Source organism: Fomitiporia mediterranea, assembly GCF_000271605.1.
Source record: "Fomitiporia mediterranea MF3/22 unplaced genomic scaffold FOMMEscaffold_6, whole genome shotgun sequence".
In the NCBI taxonomy this organism is placed as follows: Eukaryota; Fungi; Basidiomycota; class Agaricomycetes; order Hymenochaetales; family Hymenochaetaceae; genus Fomitiporia; species Fomitiporia mediterranea.
This window is the reverse complement of record NW_006760391.1, coordinates 900-21437: the sequence shown is the minus strand read 5'-3', so window position 1 is coordinate 21437 and position 20538 is coordinate 900. Positions and strand designations below refer to the sequence as shown.

The following is a 20538-nucleotide window of genomic DNA, read 5'->3' as shown; positions in this document are numbered from 1 at the left end:
ACGCGACGTGACAGAACACGTGCATAAGATTTTGTCACGCTGCGCGGTAAATTAAGTGGCTCTAATTGGGTCACAATATTGCTCCTTTCCACTCTGTCAACTCGACTAGCAAAGAAAATATGTCAGGAGGGAAGCTCAATCTGCACCCATCCTACACATACAGTGATGGTGATATCATTCTCAAAACGTCGGACGATGTCTACTTCCGCGTCCATTCGATCATTCTCAAGCTCGCCTCAGGCTTCTTCAGGCAGATGCTTGATATTCCACGCGCGGAGACTGAATCGTCGGACGAAGCGATCCCACTGACGGAGAACAGTAAAGTAATCGCGTTCCTACTCGACCTTGTATATCCAACGACCGGCACTAGTGGAGAAGATTCGAATGGAGTAGCACGTTTCCCGAGGCTGGACACTCTCAGTTTTACCTGGGCCGTTACGAATGCAGCAGACAAGTACGATATGCCTCGGGCACTCGCAGCTGTGCGCGCAATCGTATCGAACTCAGAAACACTACAAGTTGCTCCACTTGGACTATATGCACTCGCTTGTCGATGGAAGTGGGTTGACGAAGCACGTGCTGCGTCGACTGCGACACTCTCAAAGCAAATATTACGCCCGGAGAACTTCGCCATCTTGCGAATGATTGATTCTGGTCCGCTCTGTAACCTTTTGGAACTTCATGCGAAACGTAAAGAGGCGATATTGAAGTGCTTCGATTTGCAGTATAGGGAACACAAGAACTTTGTTGTTTACCAATGGGAATGCGGATGTTCAACGGAGGAGGATGGAACTAAGACGGATTTGTTTGGACGGCAGTGGGACGCTATGCGCTCTCTTGTTATTGCGTCTCTTGAGACATGTCCGTTAGGATCCGAGTTGTCAGGTGCGAACTTCTGGACCAAGGACTTGAGGTTATGGAGTTTTCGCTGTCAGAATTGCAGCAAACAGATCCTCAACAAGTCGTATTTCATCAAGAGAATCGGAGAAATTATTCAATCCTCCGACATACCCAATGTTGTCAACTGCTAGCAGGCGTACTCGGCCTTCAAGCACGATATAATCTTTGCCAGCCTTGTATATTTACAGAATCCCGATGAGGCGTGCGTCAATCCGCATTACTATGCGAATATAAATACAATAAAATACGCGGAGACCTCTTCAGACACCCTTGAAGAGGGACCATACACCCTTTGCATATCCCACAATCTCGTCCGCTCCCAACTTACTCTCCCCGAATATCCGATCCACGAATGTAATGGGTACCTCACCGATCGTGTATCCTGCAGACCTTGCTCGAACCATCATCTCCATCTGGAACACGTACCCGCGCGAAACGACGCTCGTGATGATGTTTCGTAAGACGGGAAGGCGGTATAATCGGAAGGAACCTGTGAGGTCGCTGACTCCTGGAGCAAGGGCGGTGTCGGCGAGGAAATTGGCACCACGGGATACAAGTTTACGTTTGAGATCCCATCCGTGGACACCGCCTAGAGATGTGCCCGGTAATGGAGGAGAGGCATGGTTGCTATATCGTGTCCCGGTTACGATATCGAGGTTGTATGCTCGTTGTAACCTGATATATGCAAAGTCAATTTTCTTTGAATTCAGCAGAAATACATATGATATTCACCGAATAAACTGAGGGATGAATTTTGGCTAGAAGTAAAATGAGTGACTAGTAATATAACTTTGCTTACACTGGACTTACATGGTGAGAAAAGTCGGCGTCCATTATGATAACGAAGTCGCCAGTGCAGAAATCAAGACCATGGATATATGCCGTGCTTCACTGAATTGTCAGAGGTAGTCAAAGTCTTTCGACAGGCACTTAGGCACATACCCGAGGCCCAGCTTCCCGGCTCGCGGTTTCAAGACCTGATGTTAAAGGTTAAAACGAGGCCTGTATCTGCTTGATTGAAGCGAACTTACGATTTTATCTTCGCCGTATACCCGTGCGAGCTGCTTCGCCACGTCCTGCGTGCCGTCCGGACTTGCGTCGTCTACAATGATAATCTCCCAACTCAATTTACTTATTCACGAAGCACGTTTCATTAGCACAATTTGCTCTTCCTCCTCAAGCATTATCAATTATAAAAGAGGGAATGGTCAACTCACTTCTCCTCGAACGTCTTGGCGATCAACCAAGTGATGACTGGCAGGTTCTTTCGTTCATTGTAGGTAGGGAGGATGATGGAGTACTTGTGCGTGTCTTGTGAGTCGTGTTCCCCTTGCATTTCTAGAGAGATTGGGCTCTCAAATGGGTTCATGTACTACACAGCGGGGAGGATATGAGTCTAAGTACAGTAACGAAGTGTAGACGCGCGAAGATTGACGCGTCGTGACGTGTCGAGTGTCACGTGAATTTAATCAACATTGAGTACATTCGGAAAGCGGATACAATGCAACAAAGCTCTAAATAACAGCAAATATAACAAAAACTAGACGAACGAAACGGGAAAATATATACTTTTGATTAATGGGGAGATCACAGCTCCATATCCACGTCCATGTCCATGGATTCACCCGTGTCACCTTCCTCCTGATCCATGCTCACAATCCCAGTGGTAAAATGTCCAAAAGATGCGAATTGACGTGCCTCGTCCGCATCTATCTCCTCTACCTGTACTCCGCTTTCCTGCTTCGGTGTGTTTCCTTCTTCAACCTTCTCGTCTGCGTTTGGACCCTTGAAGAACGAAGTAGGAGGGGGCTTGAAAAGCACCAGCGCACCGTCGGTTTCCTTCCTCTGAGATTTCGGGGTGTATGGAAAATTCGACTGACGCTTGATGTGGTCGAGAAGTACCGAGGAAATGCTGAAGTCTGCATTTGAGTCTGCCCAGTCTGATGCATTAGGGTGAGGCTCTGCTTCGGATTTGTATTCGTCTACCAAGTCCTTTTGTTCCTCCCCTTCCGCTGCTGCTTCGTCGAGGTCCGTAATTACTATTCCTGTACCAACTTTAGAATAAGTACTCCACGATAGGATGGATGATGACTTACGATCTTTCTCGCGCTCGTACCACGCTGGCTCTGCACCCTTCATACGTACTTCGGTAATAGTAGGCTCGTCATTAGTATGCTGACTTGAAGACCGTCCGAACATCGCGTCCGATCGAAACTCGGGAGAAGCAGGTTCCTCAACCGCATACTGAGGAAGAATGGAATTTTGCGACACCGGGCTGGTGCTTCCAGCCGTATACGCATACGACAGGTTGGATGCGGTGGACTGCACTGAAGACAATTGCGGAGCACGTAATGCCTGGTCACACTCAACGATTTCAGAGTCGTTCATTGGCATCATCTCTCCGGTGCGAGTGTCGATGTACATACGCGCCATACGCCGTTCAATGGTATCGCACCTTCGGCGCTTCCGCTCGTTGTTGAGTTCACCATCAGTTGTGCTGTCCTGGAGACCCGTGCTCTCGGGCGGCGGTGTCGGGTAGAAAGTAGGGGCTGTATCCTGGTCGCTGTCTAACAGGAGGTCACGCGCTCCATCATCGTCTGAGGAGTCCGAGTGCTTGCGTTTGAGCGAGGGTGTTGTGAACCAGGGATGTCTGAGCGGTTCTGATGCCGCCCAGGTCGACGCCATTGGAGCCGTGAGGGCCAGTTTGTGGACCTCAGCTATAGACAGTAGTACTCTTCAATGCTTGCAATTTGGGGAGTGCAAACATATACCACTGATATGATATAGTTGAGCGAGTGCAGCAGAGGAGGCAGTGGAATTATCCGGAACGTTCGAGTCTGTCTGGTAACGGGCGTTGCTAAGTTTTAGCTGACAGTCGCTGATTAGCAACAGCAGCCTCATAATGCTATTCTCGTCATCTTAACACACTGGAAGGTAAGGTAGGGAAAGTATAAACTCGACAAACCCAAGGTATCACGTGCACGACCCTGAATACACAGCCACTTACTACATTAGGAAGGACCCTAGCGGCAAAAATCGTGGTGAAGATATGATTTTTTGTCTCAGTCTCAAGAAAATTGTAAAAGCTTTTAAATATGTCAAGTAGAAAGTACATTGTGTATTTACACTTATAAGTCAGCCAAAATATTATTAGGAAGTACTCTATGACTATAGTATTTCTGGTTTGCCTATTAAGCTTGTTTGCCAGTCAAGCCTTTCTAGTATGCATCCATGAATCTAGTTACAAACCTATGAAAGAAATTCAATAAAACTACATACATAAATATTTGAAAAAGATACTTACTTTCTGAACAAGTCAAATGATACAGCTCCTCCTTTACTGTACAGGTTTTGTGTTCTAGCTTGTATTACTTTCTTTTGGCAGGGCATTATTGACTGAGTTGTGTTAGTAGTGTACAGAAGTCATGTGGATATAGATGCTGTAATGATGACTAATAATTATGTATATACCAAATAAGGCGATTATTTGTAATATTATGGTTACCTGAGGTGGCAAAAATCAAAAACCTAAAAACTCAAAAAAAGTTATTTTCTTGCCAGAATGTTGCTAAGGACATTCTAGAGTGTTTAAGTCAAAAAAAGCTTCTTTTGGAAATAAGTCAGGCATTTTCTAATATTTTTGAAAAATAAAACCATCAATTTGTAGCTACTTTAAATACAAATATTTTGATGGAATTACATTTTTAATTTGTGGTGTGTGGAAGATGGTATTTCGTTGTCTAAGTGTGAGGCCAAAAAAGGCAATTAAGGTTACATGAGGTCGGTTGAGTTTATACTTTCCCTACCTTAGGAAGGAAGAGTTTGAAATTTAGTCATATTATTACATCCAGTCCAGTCCAATATACCACACAGGCTCTGTGGGCACGTGACAGGCTCTTTCCCTGTTTGCGTTCGACTGTATTCTGCCAACAAGACTTGCCTATTTTGGTAACACCGGCGAAGAGAGAGACGTCGTCCCCCTTGTTCCCGTTCCAGTCTTTCCTTTTACTCAATAAAGCCCCATACTCATACTGTAAAGTCGTTTCCTAGACGTAGTGCTCCTGCATGGCCCACTCAATGATATGGTATACACAGCGTATTGGAGATTTCTTCGTTCTTCGTGGTAACCACAGAGTTGTCATCATTAAACGCTTGGTGTTTCAATGGCCAGCCGGAAACGTTTCCAGATAAGTACAAGAGAAAGTACAAGCCGTCAACAACATCATGAATCTATACTTAAGTATATATCTACCTTTGTTACGCTTTTGGGCCTTTCGCTTGTCGTCTTCTCCTCTCCAGTGATATCGATGGCTCAGTCTAAGCGACACGCGCTTCAAGATACAACAAGCCACATTCTCTGTACAAACATAAATGTCTTTCCTCCGAAGATGTCTTACCAAATTTTCTCTCCCTTTAACCACATCCTCCTCTTTGCCTCGCTTGCCTCACTTCGTTTGGATAACTCAAGATAATTCGCGAATAACGAGTTTGCATGGTCCTCCGGATGACATCGCGTCCTTCGTCCCTTGAGCCTCCTTTACCATTACCCGAAGCTGGCATTCGGGATGATGGCAAGCCACAGTGCAAAATTTGCAGCAAGGTGTTCAAGCGAATGTACGCCTTGGAACGACACATGATTGTACACGACCCCCATCGTGAACGTTTCGAACATAAGTGTCCATACAACGGCTGCAGGTTCTCTTCACTCCAAAAGTCGAACGTAAAAACGCATATCGCAGCAGTACAGTAAGCTATATTCCACTTCTATTGTTGCATGTACGTTTCTCACAGCATTTATGCCTGTAGCGAGAAGATCAAGCATACTTGTACTTTACCACGCATTTCCGATAATCCCTTTGATTTGGGCCGCGAGACGTCAGAGAAATGCTTGCGTATTTTTAGCGATGCTCCCGCACTTATCAGACACGAGAAGCGTGCACACGGATTCTATCGACGTCAGGCGCGGGGCACGAATGCTGCGTCCAGATTAGACCTGGCAGTGACGTATCCTGAGCCACAGACCCAGTTTGTTGGCACACAGGAGGAGAGCATCAACGCGATCGCATCTTCTTCGACAGATGCAATGTGCGACCAGAAAGACGTCGGGCGTGCCTCACAGGCCGAGAAAGTAAGGTGCTGGCTTCACACGAACGATACACAGCCGGAAGGAGGGATGGACTGGGAACGTGAGCCTACGCGTCACGGAGTACCTGACTCGGTTGAAGCACACAGGTCGCCATTGACTTACGCCTCAACCTCAAATATGGCGTCGTTTTCGTCATCGCATCTCGCTCCTGTTTCTGATGTTGAAAGTTCTGTTGCTTCTACTCTTTCAACATCTCCGTCTCTTGCTTCCGAGCTGCTGGATCAGCACTCCTCCATTTCGACACATCCTCCATCATACCCTCCTGCTAATTATTACCCTTGCACACCAACTGCTGAATCGCAACACTCTTACAGTAGGGTCGCAGGATATCAGACGTCGGAAGTTGTCTATTACGACAATGTTGAGAATCCCACAGTAGAGCCATGGCTACCTCAATGGTTAGAAACGAGACGTGTAATGCAGGCAAATGGACGGTATGAATGGGACGGTGTTGTCACGAGTCTTTCATTTTTCGATTGAACTTGGTATTACTATACATTGGAATAGTTGAATGTATGCTTCCACATTATTCTGTATTGTAAGCCTAGACTCATTGTATACCCATTACTAGTTCCATTACCTGTCCTTTTGTATTGATGTATCCATGGTTATCTACAGCTTGCATTTATTGGCTTGACAGACAAACAAGGAGTAAATACAACCTAAAAGTTCATTCAGAGTTTGATACATTCCTTTTGCTTCCTGTTGTTTGGATACTTGTTCTATACTAGTAACTTGAGAAGATTAGATCTTTGTACAAGCATTTCACAAGAGAGTAATAGTCAGTCTCAATTCTATTTTTTTTTGCAATTGAAAGTTCTGCCTAGTACAGGGATAGGATCTTGTGACCCTGTACTGAGAAATGTAAATCAACTAATGAATTAAGGTTATCAGTTGATTTTTTTCTTTTATGGCTCATGTAAATAATAGTTAAATACAAGTTATAAATATTTTCTAAGTAAAAGAAATTTATTTTACTTATAATTTTGTTAGATTATAGTAAAGAGACTTAGTATACTGAATATATGTACTTACTACTCTTGTTACTTAATTATGAGAGCAGTTTTACCTAGCTTAGACTACTTGAGTTGTATTTATAATCTTTATATTAAAAGTCTGGCAAGATTCAAGAGCTCTCAAGCTTTTAAACTTACTTGAAAAAAATGTCTTAAAAAGGCTAAATTACATGTACCTGGACAGGTTTGTAAGTCTCACCCTTACTCTACTCTTACTAAAACTTATTATACTAAAAATAAATTGGCCATTTTAACAAATTTGAGAGGGTTTAATATATAATATTTGTTTAGTTTGTGTAAGCCTACTATACAACTTACTACAGTTCTGAAGGTTCTGAGAGTTCTGTTCTAGAACTCTCTTACACAGTCTTAGACTATATATATAGTTCCTAGTCCTGAGCTACTCATTCTTAGTTCTAATCCTAAGCTATACATATAGTTTCCTTTTTTACTTGTATTATACATTCCTTTAGTCTAAACTACTTTCCTTTCTCCTCTAGTATATAAAGCTTATATTTACACCTTTGTTGTACTAGTTCTTATTTACTAACTATAATAAAGGTGTGTTTTATTATATACTCTGAGTTCTTGTTTACTAACTGTAACAAAGATACTTTTATCCTATTAGTCCTTACATATTCTACAATCTTTAAGCTTAGTGTTTAGTACTCTACTAGTACTGTTTTACTTTTTTTTTAACATTAACAAAGTAGTCTTTATTACAGTATGTGTTAGTAAGGTTTTACTAACCTTTCTAAACACCTTCCTACTGTTAGTAAGGTTCTAACCTTTCTGAACACAATTCTAATGTTAGTAAGACTGTTCTACCTTTCTAAACAATTACTAAGTTTTTACAGTCTTACTGTAACTATTACTTACAGTTCTAAAACAAGTTCTGTCTGTATTCTAAATATATATAACCTAGTTCTAAGGCTCTTAGTACTAGATAGTGTCTAACACAGTTATAACTATACTACCCTTCTTTAGAGACACAGTCTACAGTTTCTCTACTCTCTTACTAGTGTTTATTAGTCTCAGTTCTAGTAGAGAGAATAGTTTAGAAGATTCAGAGCTAGATAATAATAATAGTAAACTACTCAATCTAAGCTACTCATTTAGAAAAATGTTCTACACTATACTAACTATAGCTTAAGTAGTTTAAAACAATATAATAAAGCCTTCTATACTAATACTAGGTAATCTAACACTATTAGTCCTCTAATTATAAATATTAGTATTCTAAGAGTATATAACTATAAAGGTAATTAATCTAGTTTAGACTGTTTCAATTATAATAGAATACCTTTAAAATAGCTACTTATACTAATAGTACAAATACAGACAGACTTAACTTGAGTCTATTACTTTAGATAAGTTTTATAAGGAGCTTTAAAGTAAGATACTCTTTATAAACTAGTAAAACAATTAGTATTATACTAAGAACTGTATATTATATACAGACAATTATAGTAATTAATTCTAAACATTTATATAGTTTATAAAAGTGTCTTCTAAGAACACTCAACTATTCTGTATTATAAGTATTTGTAAACAGAACTATAAATGTGTATAGTCTTAGAATAGACTTACACACACTACTTACTTTATAGAATATATAAATTATATACTTATTATAGGCTTAGAACACAAGTTGTGTTATAGTAAATAGCTTAGTAAACTATTATATTATTATTACTTAGATTAAAGTACTATAATCCTTTAATTAGATAGAACATTAGAGTAATCAAAGTAATAATCTTAGAAGACAGTCAGAAATCTTAAAACTCTCTACACTTTGTTTATACTAATTAAATAGTAACAGTATAAGAACTTTCTACTTCTTTTAATGTAAATCTTACTTTTCCTTTTGTGTAACATTTCTTATAGTTAGAATACAGACTACTTAAATTTTCTTTATATATTTTTTACTCTATTTTTTCTAACCTTTAATAAAAGGTTCTCTTATTTGTTTTTGTATATTTTGTTATTTTTCTTTTGTTTAATTATAACATTTCCCTGTTAGTATTACACTTTTCTAAAACTTAGAAAACTATAAATACAGTTACTTATATACTAGATACAGAGGGGAATTTAAATAGTTGTAAGTCTATCTTATAACTTATAACAGTTTCTGTACTATTCTATACTTCTTCTAGTATAGAACTATATTTCTGAACCTAAACCTTCTTTTAAGTCTAAACCTTCTTAGTATAGATTCTAGAGTTATACATATTTTCTCTTTTGTCTTTATACTATGTTTCCTTATTGTCTAAGTTACATACTCTTTATTCTTAAGTGTATATACTCTCCTTTTATCTTTTACATTGTTTTCCCTTTTAAGTATAAGCTACCTTTGTTTTATTTCTAATATATATAGTTTTAATCTTTTACTTTTATTATACTAGTTCTTATTTCTAACTGTAACAAAGGTGAGTTCTTATATATATATAGACTAGTTCTTATTTCTAACTATAACAAAGATACCTTTGTTCTGTTAGTGTTTTGTATGTGTTAGTAAACTTAGAACATAATAGAACTTGTTTGTAATAGTATTTAACACTTTCTTAATACTGTTCTACTTTTTTTTAAATATTAACAAAGTAGTCTTTATTATACTACATGTTAGTAAGGTTCTCTTAACCTTCTCAAATGTTTCCTACTGTTAGTAAAACTCTTTTAACTTTTTTAAACACTCTCTACTGTTAGTAAAACTCTCTAACCTTTCTAAACACACTATTACAGTTTTAAAACAAGTTTGACTCTCTTTCTAACTGTATATAACTAAGTCTTGTTTTCTTTAACACTAAGCATCTTTAGAAGCTGTTATAGTTACTCCTCTATTAACTAGAAAAGCTGTATTTACTTTCTTTATACTATTACTATTTATAGTAACTCTAAGTTTAAATTTAGTAAGTAGTTCAGACCTTTTAGAACTAGAAAGTAATACTAGTAAGCTACTCACCTTAAACTACTAGAAGGTTATAATGTTCTATACTATATTTATTAAAGTCTAAATAGTTTAAGAAAGTATAACAAAGTTTCTAATACTAACTCTAAAAGACTTAACACTATATACTCTCTAGTTATAAATCTCTGTATTTTACAAGTATGTGTTTACTAAATCTGTCCTTATAACTTGTATAGTTATAGTTATAATAGAATGTTTATAAAATAGTAAACTATACTAGTAGTATAAGTATAACTAGTTTAGACTTAAAGAGCTTATACTAAACACATTCTATTAAGAGCTTTAGTGTAAAATACTCTCTATAAACTAAGTAGTACAAACTTAGAATAAGCTACTAGTAATATAGTAAGATAGTTACAATTTCTAAGAATAGTAGTTATAAGTTATTAGAATCAACTTTAGTCTTTTAAAAGATTAGTACCTTAATTCTAATAGACTTTACAAACTTTTTAAAACTAACTTACACTCAGACCTCTAATTTAAGCTTTACCTTACACTTATAAATTTAGTTCTAACACATTCTAAGTAGTTTGTAATATATATAGAAAGGTTGTATATAATAACTTTAGTAAATAGTTAAATCCCTAATTCTACAGATTACTTTCTAACCTTAGAACTAGTCTTAGGAAAGAAAGTAACAGATTGTACTAAACTCTATAAGTAGTTAGAACATGTATACAAACTTGTAAAACAGTTAGAAATAGACTGTATAAAAGTTTATAATAGTGTAAAAGTAATACTTATAGTAAAACAGGCTTAAAAGAAGGATTAAAAGAAGTAGTATATAAGAAAGGTTATTCTTATAATAGTTAGTCTAAAAGTTACTTTAGAAAGTATTATAAAGTGTATTAGTTTGTTTTATATAGAATACTAGCTTCTAATAAAGAATTAGGAATGTTTCTAATACTATAAACTGTTACAGTTCTTTACTCTTACATTTTTAGTTTTAAGAGTTCTATACTCTTTTATACTAGAACTTAAAACTTTTGTTCCTTAGTAGTACTGTTTATAAACTATATACAGGTAAACTCTTACTACTACTTCTCTTTACTTTATTATTCTGTTCCTTTAACTATTTCTTTATTTTTTGTTTATTTTATAGTCTCTTACTTTATTCTTTCATTCTTTATATTTTTATCTTTAATCTTCTTTTTAATTATTCTTAGTAACTTACTATTTCCTAAGTACTCTTATATAGTTTAGTATATATAAGTGTATAAGATTAGACTAGTTTTATAGTTTTAATCTTGTTTACTCTAAATAGTTTTATACTCTTAAATTTACTCTATATACTTTACTCTTATTTTACTCTCTCTCTCTGTCTGTTTTATAAGTTCTAATTATGTTCTAGTACTTATATTCTGTATTTCTATTATGTAAGATAGTTATAGTTTAGGTCTTCTTACTAAGCCTTTAAGTCCTCTTTATATTATTACTAACATTAAATTAAAACTACTTATTACTACTTTATAACTTTTCTACATTTTAAACATTAGTATATACTATTATGTTAATCTCTTTTCTTTGTCCTAACCCTTTTACATTTTTAAATGTTAAACTTTCTAAACTCTTTTAAACTTTTACTATCTTTCTTCTATTTATTACCTTTTTTAGTTTAGTATTAATTTCTTTATAGTATAAATATAAACCCTCTTACACTAACTGTTACTCTTACTGTCCTACTAGATTAGTAGTTATAAGTAGACTTAGCTTACTACTGTTTTTAAAATACTTAGTACTAATGTGTTTTATAATATTTTGTTATACTAAATATGTTAGAATACAAAATTTACTATAACTTAATTAATACTTAACCATTTTGTGTAATTTAAGTTACTAAATTTATTAATATAAAATATCTTTTATATTCTAACAAAAAAGGAGAGAATTGAGTAAAAATTGACTGAGATATAGTACAAAATGTGAATTTTCTATATAACACTCATTTTTATTTTTTCTCTAAATTAAAACTAAATATATAAGTTTAGAAAACTGTTTATTCTAGTTAGATACATTAATACTTAATTTACATAGTTAATTTTTTGTGAATAAATTATTTATTCTATTTTATTAAGAGAGGGTTAAAATGTATAAAACTAACTATTTTACTTTATTCTCTCTTACACTTAATAAATTATTCTTAATCTTAAACTGTATTCCTAAATTAAATATAAGTGTATTAGAGTAGTTTACAATAAGTTTCATATTAATATGTTGAGAATTAAGTTTAGAACAATTAAAAAGATTTTATTAGATTATACTCTAAATTAGAAAATCTTTAATTATCTTATATAGAGTTACTACACTTAGAATGTCTTAAACTATCAAACTTTACTATATAGTATATAAGGTAAACACTTACTTAATGTCTTAATAAGAGAGAGTACTTAAGACACTCTTACTATACTTGTTAAAAGGTTATAAGTCTTAATTCCTATTAAATACTTTTACACACTTACTCTTATAGAACACTTTTGTCTCTTACTAAACTACTAAGTCTTAGACCTCTCTCTCCTCTTAAACTCATTATAATATTGTTTATAACATATACCTTTATTAACACTATAATAAAGGACTCTAACATTATAAAGTTCTTTAAAGGAACAGAAAAGTTAGTTAGTATAAAAGGATACAAAATATAGTACTTACACATATACAGTATACTTACTATTATAATACTCTTAAACTATTTAGAGTACAATTCTCCTTCCTTTAATAATGTTAGTATATATACAAATAATGTTTTATATTATTATATAATAAAAACAATAACTAATACAATTTATACAAACTTTATAATACATACAAGTGTTAAAAGTCTTATAAAAGTACTTTCTTAATAATATAATATTTAAACAATAATAATACATACTATAAACATATTTACATTGTTTATAGTAAAAGGATATGTATTACAGTTTAATAAAATGTTAGACAACATTAAACAAATTTATAAACAGTTATTTATATATAATAAAGTTCTTAATAATAATATATACATTTTAGTAATTAACCTTACTACTCCTTATAAGTATAAATGAGTAGTAATAATACTAGACAAGTAGATTACTTATTATAATTAACTATTAACAGTTATAATAGTTTAGAAAAATGTTCTAATACTAGTTAAGTTAATACACAAATTATAAAACATATATATTAAGTATTATTCTTAGTACTCTTAAACAAAACAAGATATTAAATAAGACAGTTTATAAACAAAAGGTAAAAATATAATTAAAGGTAAAACAAAGCTTTATAATAAAGTTAAATGCTACAACTATAATAAGTATAAATATATGTTAAAAGACTGTCAAAATCCTCTAACAAGTAAAACAATAGAAGCTTAAAAGAAAAAGTATAAGTAAACAATTACTACTTTTACTACTACTATTATACTATTTTAACTTATACTTAATATAGTAGTATTTATTAGAGATAATAACAAAACAGTATTTATTAAAAATATTAATAAAACACTAATGTTAGAGTTTACAATTATAAAAGTCTTAATATTAAGTTTTAACAGTTTACTTATTTAATCTACTTTATTTACTAAATCTACTCTATTTACTAAATCTAATATATTTTCAGTATTTAAAGTATAAGAGAATAGTGTTATACAAGTAAACAACTTTATAAACTTATTTAATAATATAAAAGAAATTATTAAGAAGTTTAATTATAATCTAAACATATATATTAATACAATATGTTATAATAATACTAAACTAATACATTATATTAATATATTAGACTCTAGTACAAATGTATACATTACTCTATACTTGTTCTATTTTACAAATGTTTAGAACTTAACTCTAATAAATGTTACAATTATAAATAAATTATTATTTATACTTAGTAAAAGTAAAGTAATAACATTTAATATAAAACTATAAAATAAAGCTAATAAGTATACTAAAGTAAATATAATTTTACTATAAAACATATACTATTATCTTAATCTAAACTTTATACTTATTAATAAAGTACTATTATATAAAGTAGAATATGTTTTAACAAAAACAAATAATAAATGTATTATTTATTCTTTTACTTATACAAAAATTAGTAAAATACATATATAAAATAACTTGTATATAATAGTTTCTTATTATAATAAATAATTTATTAACACAATTACTATTATTAATTTATATTAATAAATGAGTTATATTAATTTTAATTACTTATACAAACTTATATAAGAGTATTCTAAAATTATAAGTTAAAGAATAATAGATAATAAAAATGTATAATGTATAAATTGTATTAAAGTAAACATACAATATAATAAAATACTAAAAATACAAATAATACTTTTTATACAATCTTATAGAGATTATCTTTACATTAACATTTAAGAACTTACTCTAGTACAAGTTTATAATAAGTATAAATATCTTTTTACTATTATAAATAATACTATATAATAAGTAACTATACTATTTATATAGTATAAAAGTAATACTTTTATAGAATATATAAAGTATATAATAAGACTCTTTATATAGTATAGTATAAGAGTTAAAACTCTCTAAAATAATAATAATATAGTGTTTCTAAGTAAAGACTTTATTATATATATTAAAAGTTAAGAAATAATATGTAAATTAATAGTATACAATATATTATAATAGAACAGAGTTATAAAATGTATATATAAGACTATCTTTAATAGTATACATATGTGTCTATTATTAACAAAGTTACTTATAAAATTCTAAGTATATATAGTATAATATTAAATGTTTATTTATAACAGAATACTAAGAGTTATTATTAATTTTATAATACTATATTATAAATAATATAATAAACATTATTAAATAAATAATATATAAGAATTTAGTATATATTATATTATACAGAATAAACAAATGTATAAACTATAATTTAAAGGTTAATACATATAATAGTTAGATTATAATAATAATAATAAAAGTTACTTAGTATACTATAATAATAAAGTTACTATTAAATATAATATACAATTTATAAACAAACTAATGTTTAGAATTAAAAAGAAGAATAATTATAATAATAATATATTAAATAATAATAAAACTCTTTCTAATAATAATAATAAAAATAAAGAACTTATTATATAATACTTTATATAAAAGTAAAGACTAGTTAAATAAATTAAAAGTTATACAAGTATTATAGACACTAGTAAGTATTATTAATAGTTTTTTAGAGAGGTATAAGTAATAGTGTAAGAGAAGGTATGAGAGAAAGGTATGAGAGAGAAGTATAAGAGAGAGGTGTAGAGAGTAGGTGTAGAGGAAAGTGTAGAGAAAAGTGTAAGAGATAGTATAGTCTCTCTTTAAGTTAGAATGTTTTAGAGAGACATTCTAGTATAGTGTTAACATTAGAGTATACAATGTGTATGTCTCTTATAGCTTATGTTAGTACTATACTAATATACTACTCTTTACTCCTTTTAAGCTAAGTCTATTTACACTTTCTACTTTACTCTTTCTCTTTAAACTATCTTAATGTTAGTACTATACTAACATTCTACCCTTTACTCCTTCTGAGTCAAGTCTGTCTATACTTTCTACTTTACTCTCTCTCTTTAAACTATCTTAATGTTAGTACTGTGTTAACATACTATTACTTACTCCTTCTAAACTAAGTCTGACTATACTTTCTATTCTATCCTCTCTCTTCAAGCTAGAATATTTTAGTAATACTATGTTAGTATAGTACTAACATCTTACTAGTTAATATAAAGTGTAAGTAGCTAGTCTACTTTATAATAACTTGTATAATAGTTACTCATTTCTCTCCTCCTATCTTTTTGTCTCTCTTCTATCCCTCCTACTCCTTACTCTTTATAATAATGTTTAAGTATAACTACTCTTATAGTACTACTCTGTCTTTAATACTATACACACTCTCCTTCCCTACCTACTGTTCTATACTTAATATACTTTTACATTCTCTAATACTGTTTATAATACTGTTTTGAATAACAGAAGTAGTAGCTAACTACTTACTCCTCTGTTGAGTCTGTCTATACTCTCTACTTTACCTTCTCTCTTTAAGCTAGAACCTTTTAGAGATACACTTTTACAACTATTTATAATTACTCAGCCTATTGTACCTCTAATTATAAAATATAGTTAGAGTATACAATGTGTGTATACAAACACAGTTTTGCTTGTAACCTAAATCAGCTTATTTAACACTCTAGATTCTAACCTTAGTATACTACTCATACTTACTTTATACTATCCTAGTGTGTTTATCTTCTTAATCTACTTATTCACTCACACTAATGTTAATACTCATACTTATACTCTTAACTAGTCAATCTTACAACTTGTCTTACAAGTACAACCTTCTCAACCTACCTAACCTTATAATACATATACATACACAATTTAACTTGTAAACACTAAGTAACAACTAAAGTATAGTAACAAAGACTATATTAAACAGACTAAGAGTACTTTCATTCTCTTCTATTACAAATACTGTTTAAAAAAGAATAAAGCAAATGTAAGATGTTAGTATAGTACTAACATACTACTACTTACTCTTTCTAAACTAAGTCTGTCTATATCTTCTACTTTACCCTCTCCTTTTAAGCTACCTTAATGTTAGTACTGTACTAACATTCTACCCCTTACTTTTCTAAGCTAAGTCTGTCTACACCTTCTACTTTACTCTCTCTCTTTAAACTATCTTAATATTAGTACTATACTAACATACTATCTTTTACCCCTTCTAAACTGAGTCTGTCTATACTTTCTACTTTATCCTCTCCCTTTAAACTATCTTAATGTTAGTACTATACTAATATACTATTCTTTACTCCTTCTAAGTCAAGTCTGTCTACACTTTCTACTTTACTCTCTCTCTTTAAGTTATCTTAATGTTAGTACTATACTAACATACTACTCCTTACCTCTTCTAAACTAAGTCTGTCTACACTTTCTACTTTATCCTCTTCTTTTAAACTATCTTAATGTTAGTACTATACTAACATACTATCTCTTACTCTTCTAAGCTGAGTCTGTCTACACTTTCTACTTTACCCTCTCTCTTCAAGCTACCTTAATGTTAGTACTATACTAATATACTACCTCTCACCCTTCTAAGTTAAGTCTGTCTACACTTTCTACTAATACATTGTATATTATTCTAATAACTATAATATATAAAAGATATAGAAGTCTGTTAATAATTATTACATTAGTATCTACTACTAAGACATATTTTTAAAAGGTCTGTAAGACTTCTAAAATTTATAATACTTTTATAAATTATTAGAGTATATAAGACTTATATAAGTATACAAAACTTGTGTAAGTATATAAGACTTATGTAAGTATATAAGACTTGAGTAAGAATACAAGCTCTTACTAGAGTTACTCAAACAATAAATACTTTATATAATAATTATTCTTTTTTATTATTATTAAATTAGAAAACAAATATAATATACTTGAATAAATAATTATAAGTAAAAGTATTTACTAGAACTATTATTAAATTCTATACTACTCTTATTTCTTTTACTTATACTTATATTATCTTTTATAGTTCCTTTAAAAGATTTACTAAACTATTTAGCTAAAAAAGTGTTTCTAGAACCTAAGAGCCTTAGTCCTTTATTATTATTATTATTATTATTATAAGTACTATTGTTTAGTTACTTACTAAAGTTATCTAAATGTTTAGATTCTTGTTCCTTATTAAACTAGTAAGAAAAAACTATATTAGAACATTATAACAATATAAGTTAACTAAACTAAACACATAATATATAAATAAAGAGATAGAGAGTATACTAATTAGACAGACTATAAAAGTAATAGTAATAGAAAGTGTAAGTAAACACATATAAGTATTGTAAGAAACTAAGAAAGCTTATAAAGATTATATAGTAAAACATAATATAAGTAAAATGTATAACTATATAATTAAGTATAAAGAGTAAGAGTAAAAGAATAATAGTAAGAGAGAATAAATAAATAAACTATAGTAACTATAATTTAGTATAAAGAGTAATATAAGAGAGTAATACATTAGAAGTAATTATTAAACATATAAGAGTTAATACATTTATAAATAATATAATATAATATTATATATTATATAGTTTGTTTAAGAGACTATAATAAAGTATATAAAAGAGAGTATAAAAAGAGTAAACAAGTATTAGTAAGTAGTTATATAAAGTAAACAAAATAAAATATAAAAATAAATAAAAATAAAATAATAAGTTAATAGTTAGTATAAAGACTAGAAAAAAAGGACTAACTATAATAACTAGTAAGTAAAGTATATAGTAAAGAAAGAAAACATAAAATATATATATATATATAAATGTGTTATTAAACTATATTATTAATGTTAGTTAAATAATATTTGTATAACTTTATATAATAATTAGTTTGTTTCTTTATAATAGTATTATTATTATTAATATTATTAGTAATTAGTATTAAGAGTTACTCTTAAAATAGTTAAAGTATATTAAATAAAGAAAAGAATTAATATATTATTATTAATATTAAGTAGAAAGATAATGTTCTAAAAATAGAGTAAGTAAGTATATAAGAATAGAAACACAAAATATATAATAAAATAGTTTTAAATATATTAAAAATAATTACTATTATATTTATAGAATATAACATTTTTAACTTATATACTTTTTTAAACAATTTATTCTTTTACTATATATTATAAATAATTTTAATATACTAACTAAAAATATATAATAAATAAATAGTATAATATATAAAATAATTATTAATAGTTAATAGTTAATAACTAATAGTAAAAGAAATATAAAAAATAAATAAGTATTAGTCTTTATTAAAATAATTATAATAAGTATATAATAGTATTATTTAGTTAATATATTATACTAATATTATAATTCTTATATAATATATTATAAAAATACTAAAAATATAACTTGTTTTAAGAAAAGTTATTAAATAGTTATACTTATATTATTAATACTTATAAAAGAAAATAAAGTTAATATAATAAAGTAAATTATATAAGAAAATAGTATAAAAAATAAAAAACAGAATAATAAAAATAAACTAGTAAATAAAGAGAAATAAGAAAATATATATATTATTATTAGAGTAAATCTTAATTTTATAATAATTTATAGTATAAGTTTTTAAATATAATAAATATAATATAATTATTTAGTAAAATAGTAAATTATATTAAACATAATAATAAATATTAAAAGAGTTATTCTTATAATAATAAACTTTATAATAAAAGTTAATTATAAAAAAGAAGAAAGAAATAATAAGAAGAAAGTAAGAAATATTAAGAGAAAGAAAAGTAAAAAGTAAAATAAAACAAAATAAGTAAAAACTAATATACATATAATTATTTTAATTAATAGAAAAATAAACTTATTAATTTTCTAATATTTATTTTATTAAATAGAAAAAACTTTTAAGTATTTAAGAAATTAAGAATAATATTAGTAATTATAATAATTTTTACTTACTTATAATAACTTTTAATATTATTAGAATACTTAGTTAATTTTATATTTGTTTTATAATTCTTATTTAACTTTTATATTTATTTTATAATTCTTGTCTAACTCTTATATAATATTATATTTATATTAAATAATTATATAAGATTATATTTAAATAAGAATTCTGTCCTTATATTATAATTTTAAAATAAGTATACTATTAATATATATATATTTATATTTAAACTTAGTTTAAGTTATATAAGTATTATAAGTGTTAATAAGTATTATTAATATTTTTTTAAAAAGTATAAATATAAGAAAGGTATAAAAAGGTAAAAGTATAGATAAAAGTATAAAAAATAGTATAAAAAGTAGTATAACTATTTTACTTACTTTTTTTAAGTTAGAATGTTTTAAAAAAGACATTTTAGTATAATACTAATATTAGAGTATATAATATGTATGTTTTTTATATATATTAGTACTATACTAACATATTACTCCTTACCTTTTTTAAGTTAAATTTATTTATACTTTTTACTTTATTCTCTTTTTTTAAACTATCTTAATATTAGTACTATACTAATATACTATTACTTACTCTTTTTAAACTAAATCTATTTATACTTTCTACTTTACTTTCTCTCTTTAAACTATTTTAATATTAGTATTATACTAATATACTATTATTTACTTTTTCTAAACTAAGTCTGTTTATACTTTCTATTTCTTTCTCTCTCTTTAAGTTAGAACATTTTAATAATACTATATTAATATAGTACTAACATTTTACTACTTAATATAAAGTATAAATAGTTAGTCTACTTTATAATAACTTATATAATAATTACTTATTTTTCTTCTCTTAACTTTTTATCTCTCTTTTATCTCTTTTACTCTTTATTCTACTATTTGTATTGTTTCTCTATTATTGTTCTTCTTTTCTTATACTTACCTTTATTTTTTATTTGTATTTATATTATTAACTAATACTAAATAACTTTTTTAATAACTTTATATATTT

The 20538-nt window shown here is 29.2% G+C and overlaps 4 protein-coding genes across 4 annotated transcripts; 2 read left to right on the top strand and 2 right to left on the bottom strand.

Annotated features, from left to right (window-relative positions):
- Positions 1 to 146: 146 nt before the first annotated feature.
- FOMMEDRAFT_53760 (uncharacterized protein) lies at positions 147 to 707 on the top strand (the record flags this gene model as incomplete). Its single annotated transcript, XM_007266202.1, has 1 exon — positions 147 to 707. A coding segment is annotated over one exon (561 nt), but the record flags the coding sequence as incomplete, so codon positions are not given.
- A 362-nt stretch (positions 708 to 1069) lies between these two features.
- Positions 1070 to 2269, bottom strand: FOMMEDRAFT_140517 (glycosyltransferase family 2 protein; the record flags this gene model as incomplete). The annotated part of the gene is made up of 6 exons (XM_007266201.1): positions 1070 to 1575; positions 1633 to 1658; positions 1711 to 1786; positions 1843 to 1877; positions 1932 to 2031; positions 2118 to 2269. The coding sequence occupies 6 exons, from the start codon at positions 2267 to 2269 to the stop codon at positions 1161 to 1163; spliced, it is 804 nt and encodes a 267-aa protein (XP_007266263.1). The 3' UTR covers positions 1070 to 1160.
- A 117-nt stretch (positions 2270 to 2386) lies between these two features.
- FOMMEDRAFT_19869 (uncharacterized protein) lies at positions 2387 to 3704 on the bottom strand. Its single transcript, XM_007266200.1, has 2 exons — positions 2997 to 3704; positions 2387 to 2945 (listed from the first exon to the last, which is right to left on the bottom strand). Exons 1-2 carry the CDS (start codon positions 3583 to 3585, stop codon positions 2488 to 2490), a joined length of 1047 nt encoding a protein of 348 aa, XP_007266262.1. The 5' UTR covers positions 3586 to 3704; the 3' UTR covers positions 2387 to 2487.
- A 1700-nt stretch (positions 3705 to 5404) lies between these two features.
- FOMMEDRAFT_167777 (uncharacterized protein) lies at positions 5405 to 6526 on the top strand (the record flags this gene model as incomplete). Its single annotated transcript, XM_007266199.1, has 2 exons — positions 5405 to 5646; positions 5707 to 6526. 2 exons carry the CDS (start codon positions 5405 to 5407, stop codon positions 6524 to 6526), a joined length of 1062 nt encoding a protein of 353 aa, XP_007266261.1.
- Positions 6527 to 20538: the final 14012 nt, after the last annotated feature.

Excerpts from the sequence above, each read along its gene's own strand:
- FOMMEDRAFT_19869 (XM_007266200.1), bottom strand. The coding sequence starts at position 3,585 with ATGGCGTCGACCTGGGCGGCATCAGAACCGCTCAGACATCCCTGGTTC. Across the intron at positions 2,946-2,996 it reads GTACGAGCGCGAGAAAGATC|GAATAGTAATTACGGACCTC; the intron begins GTAAGTCATCAT and ends AAGTTGGTACAG.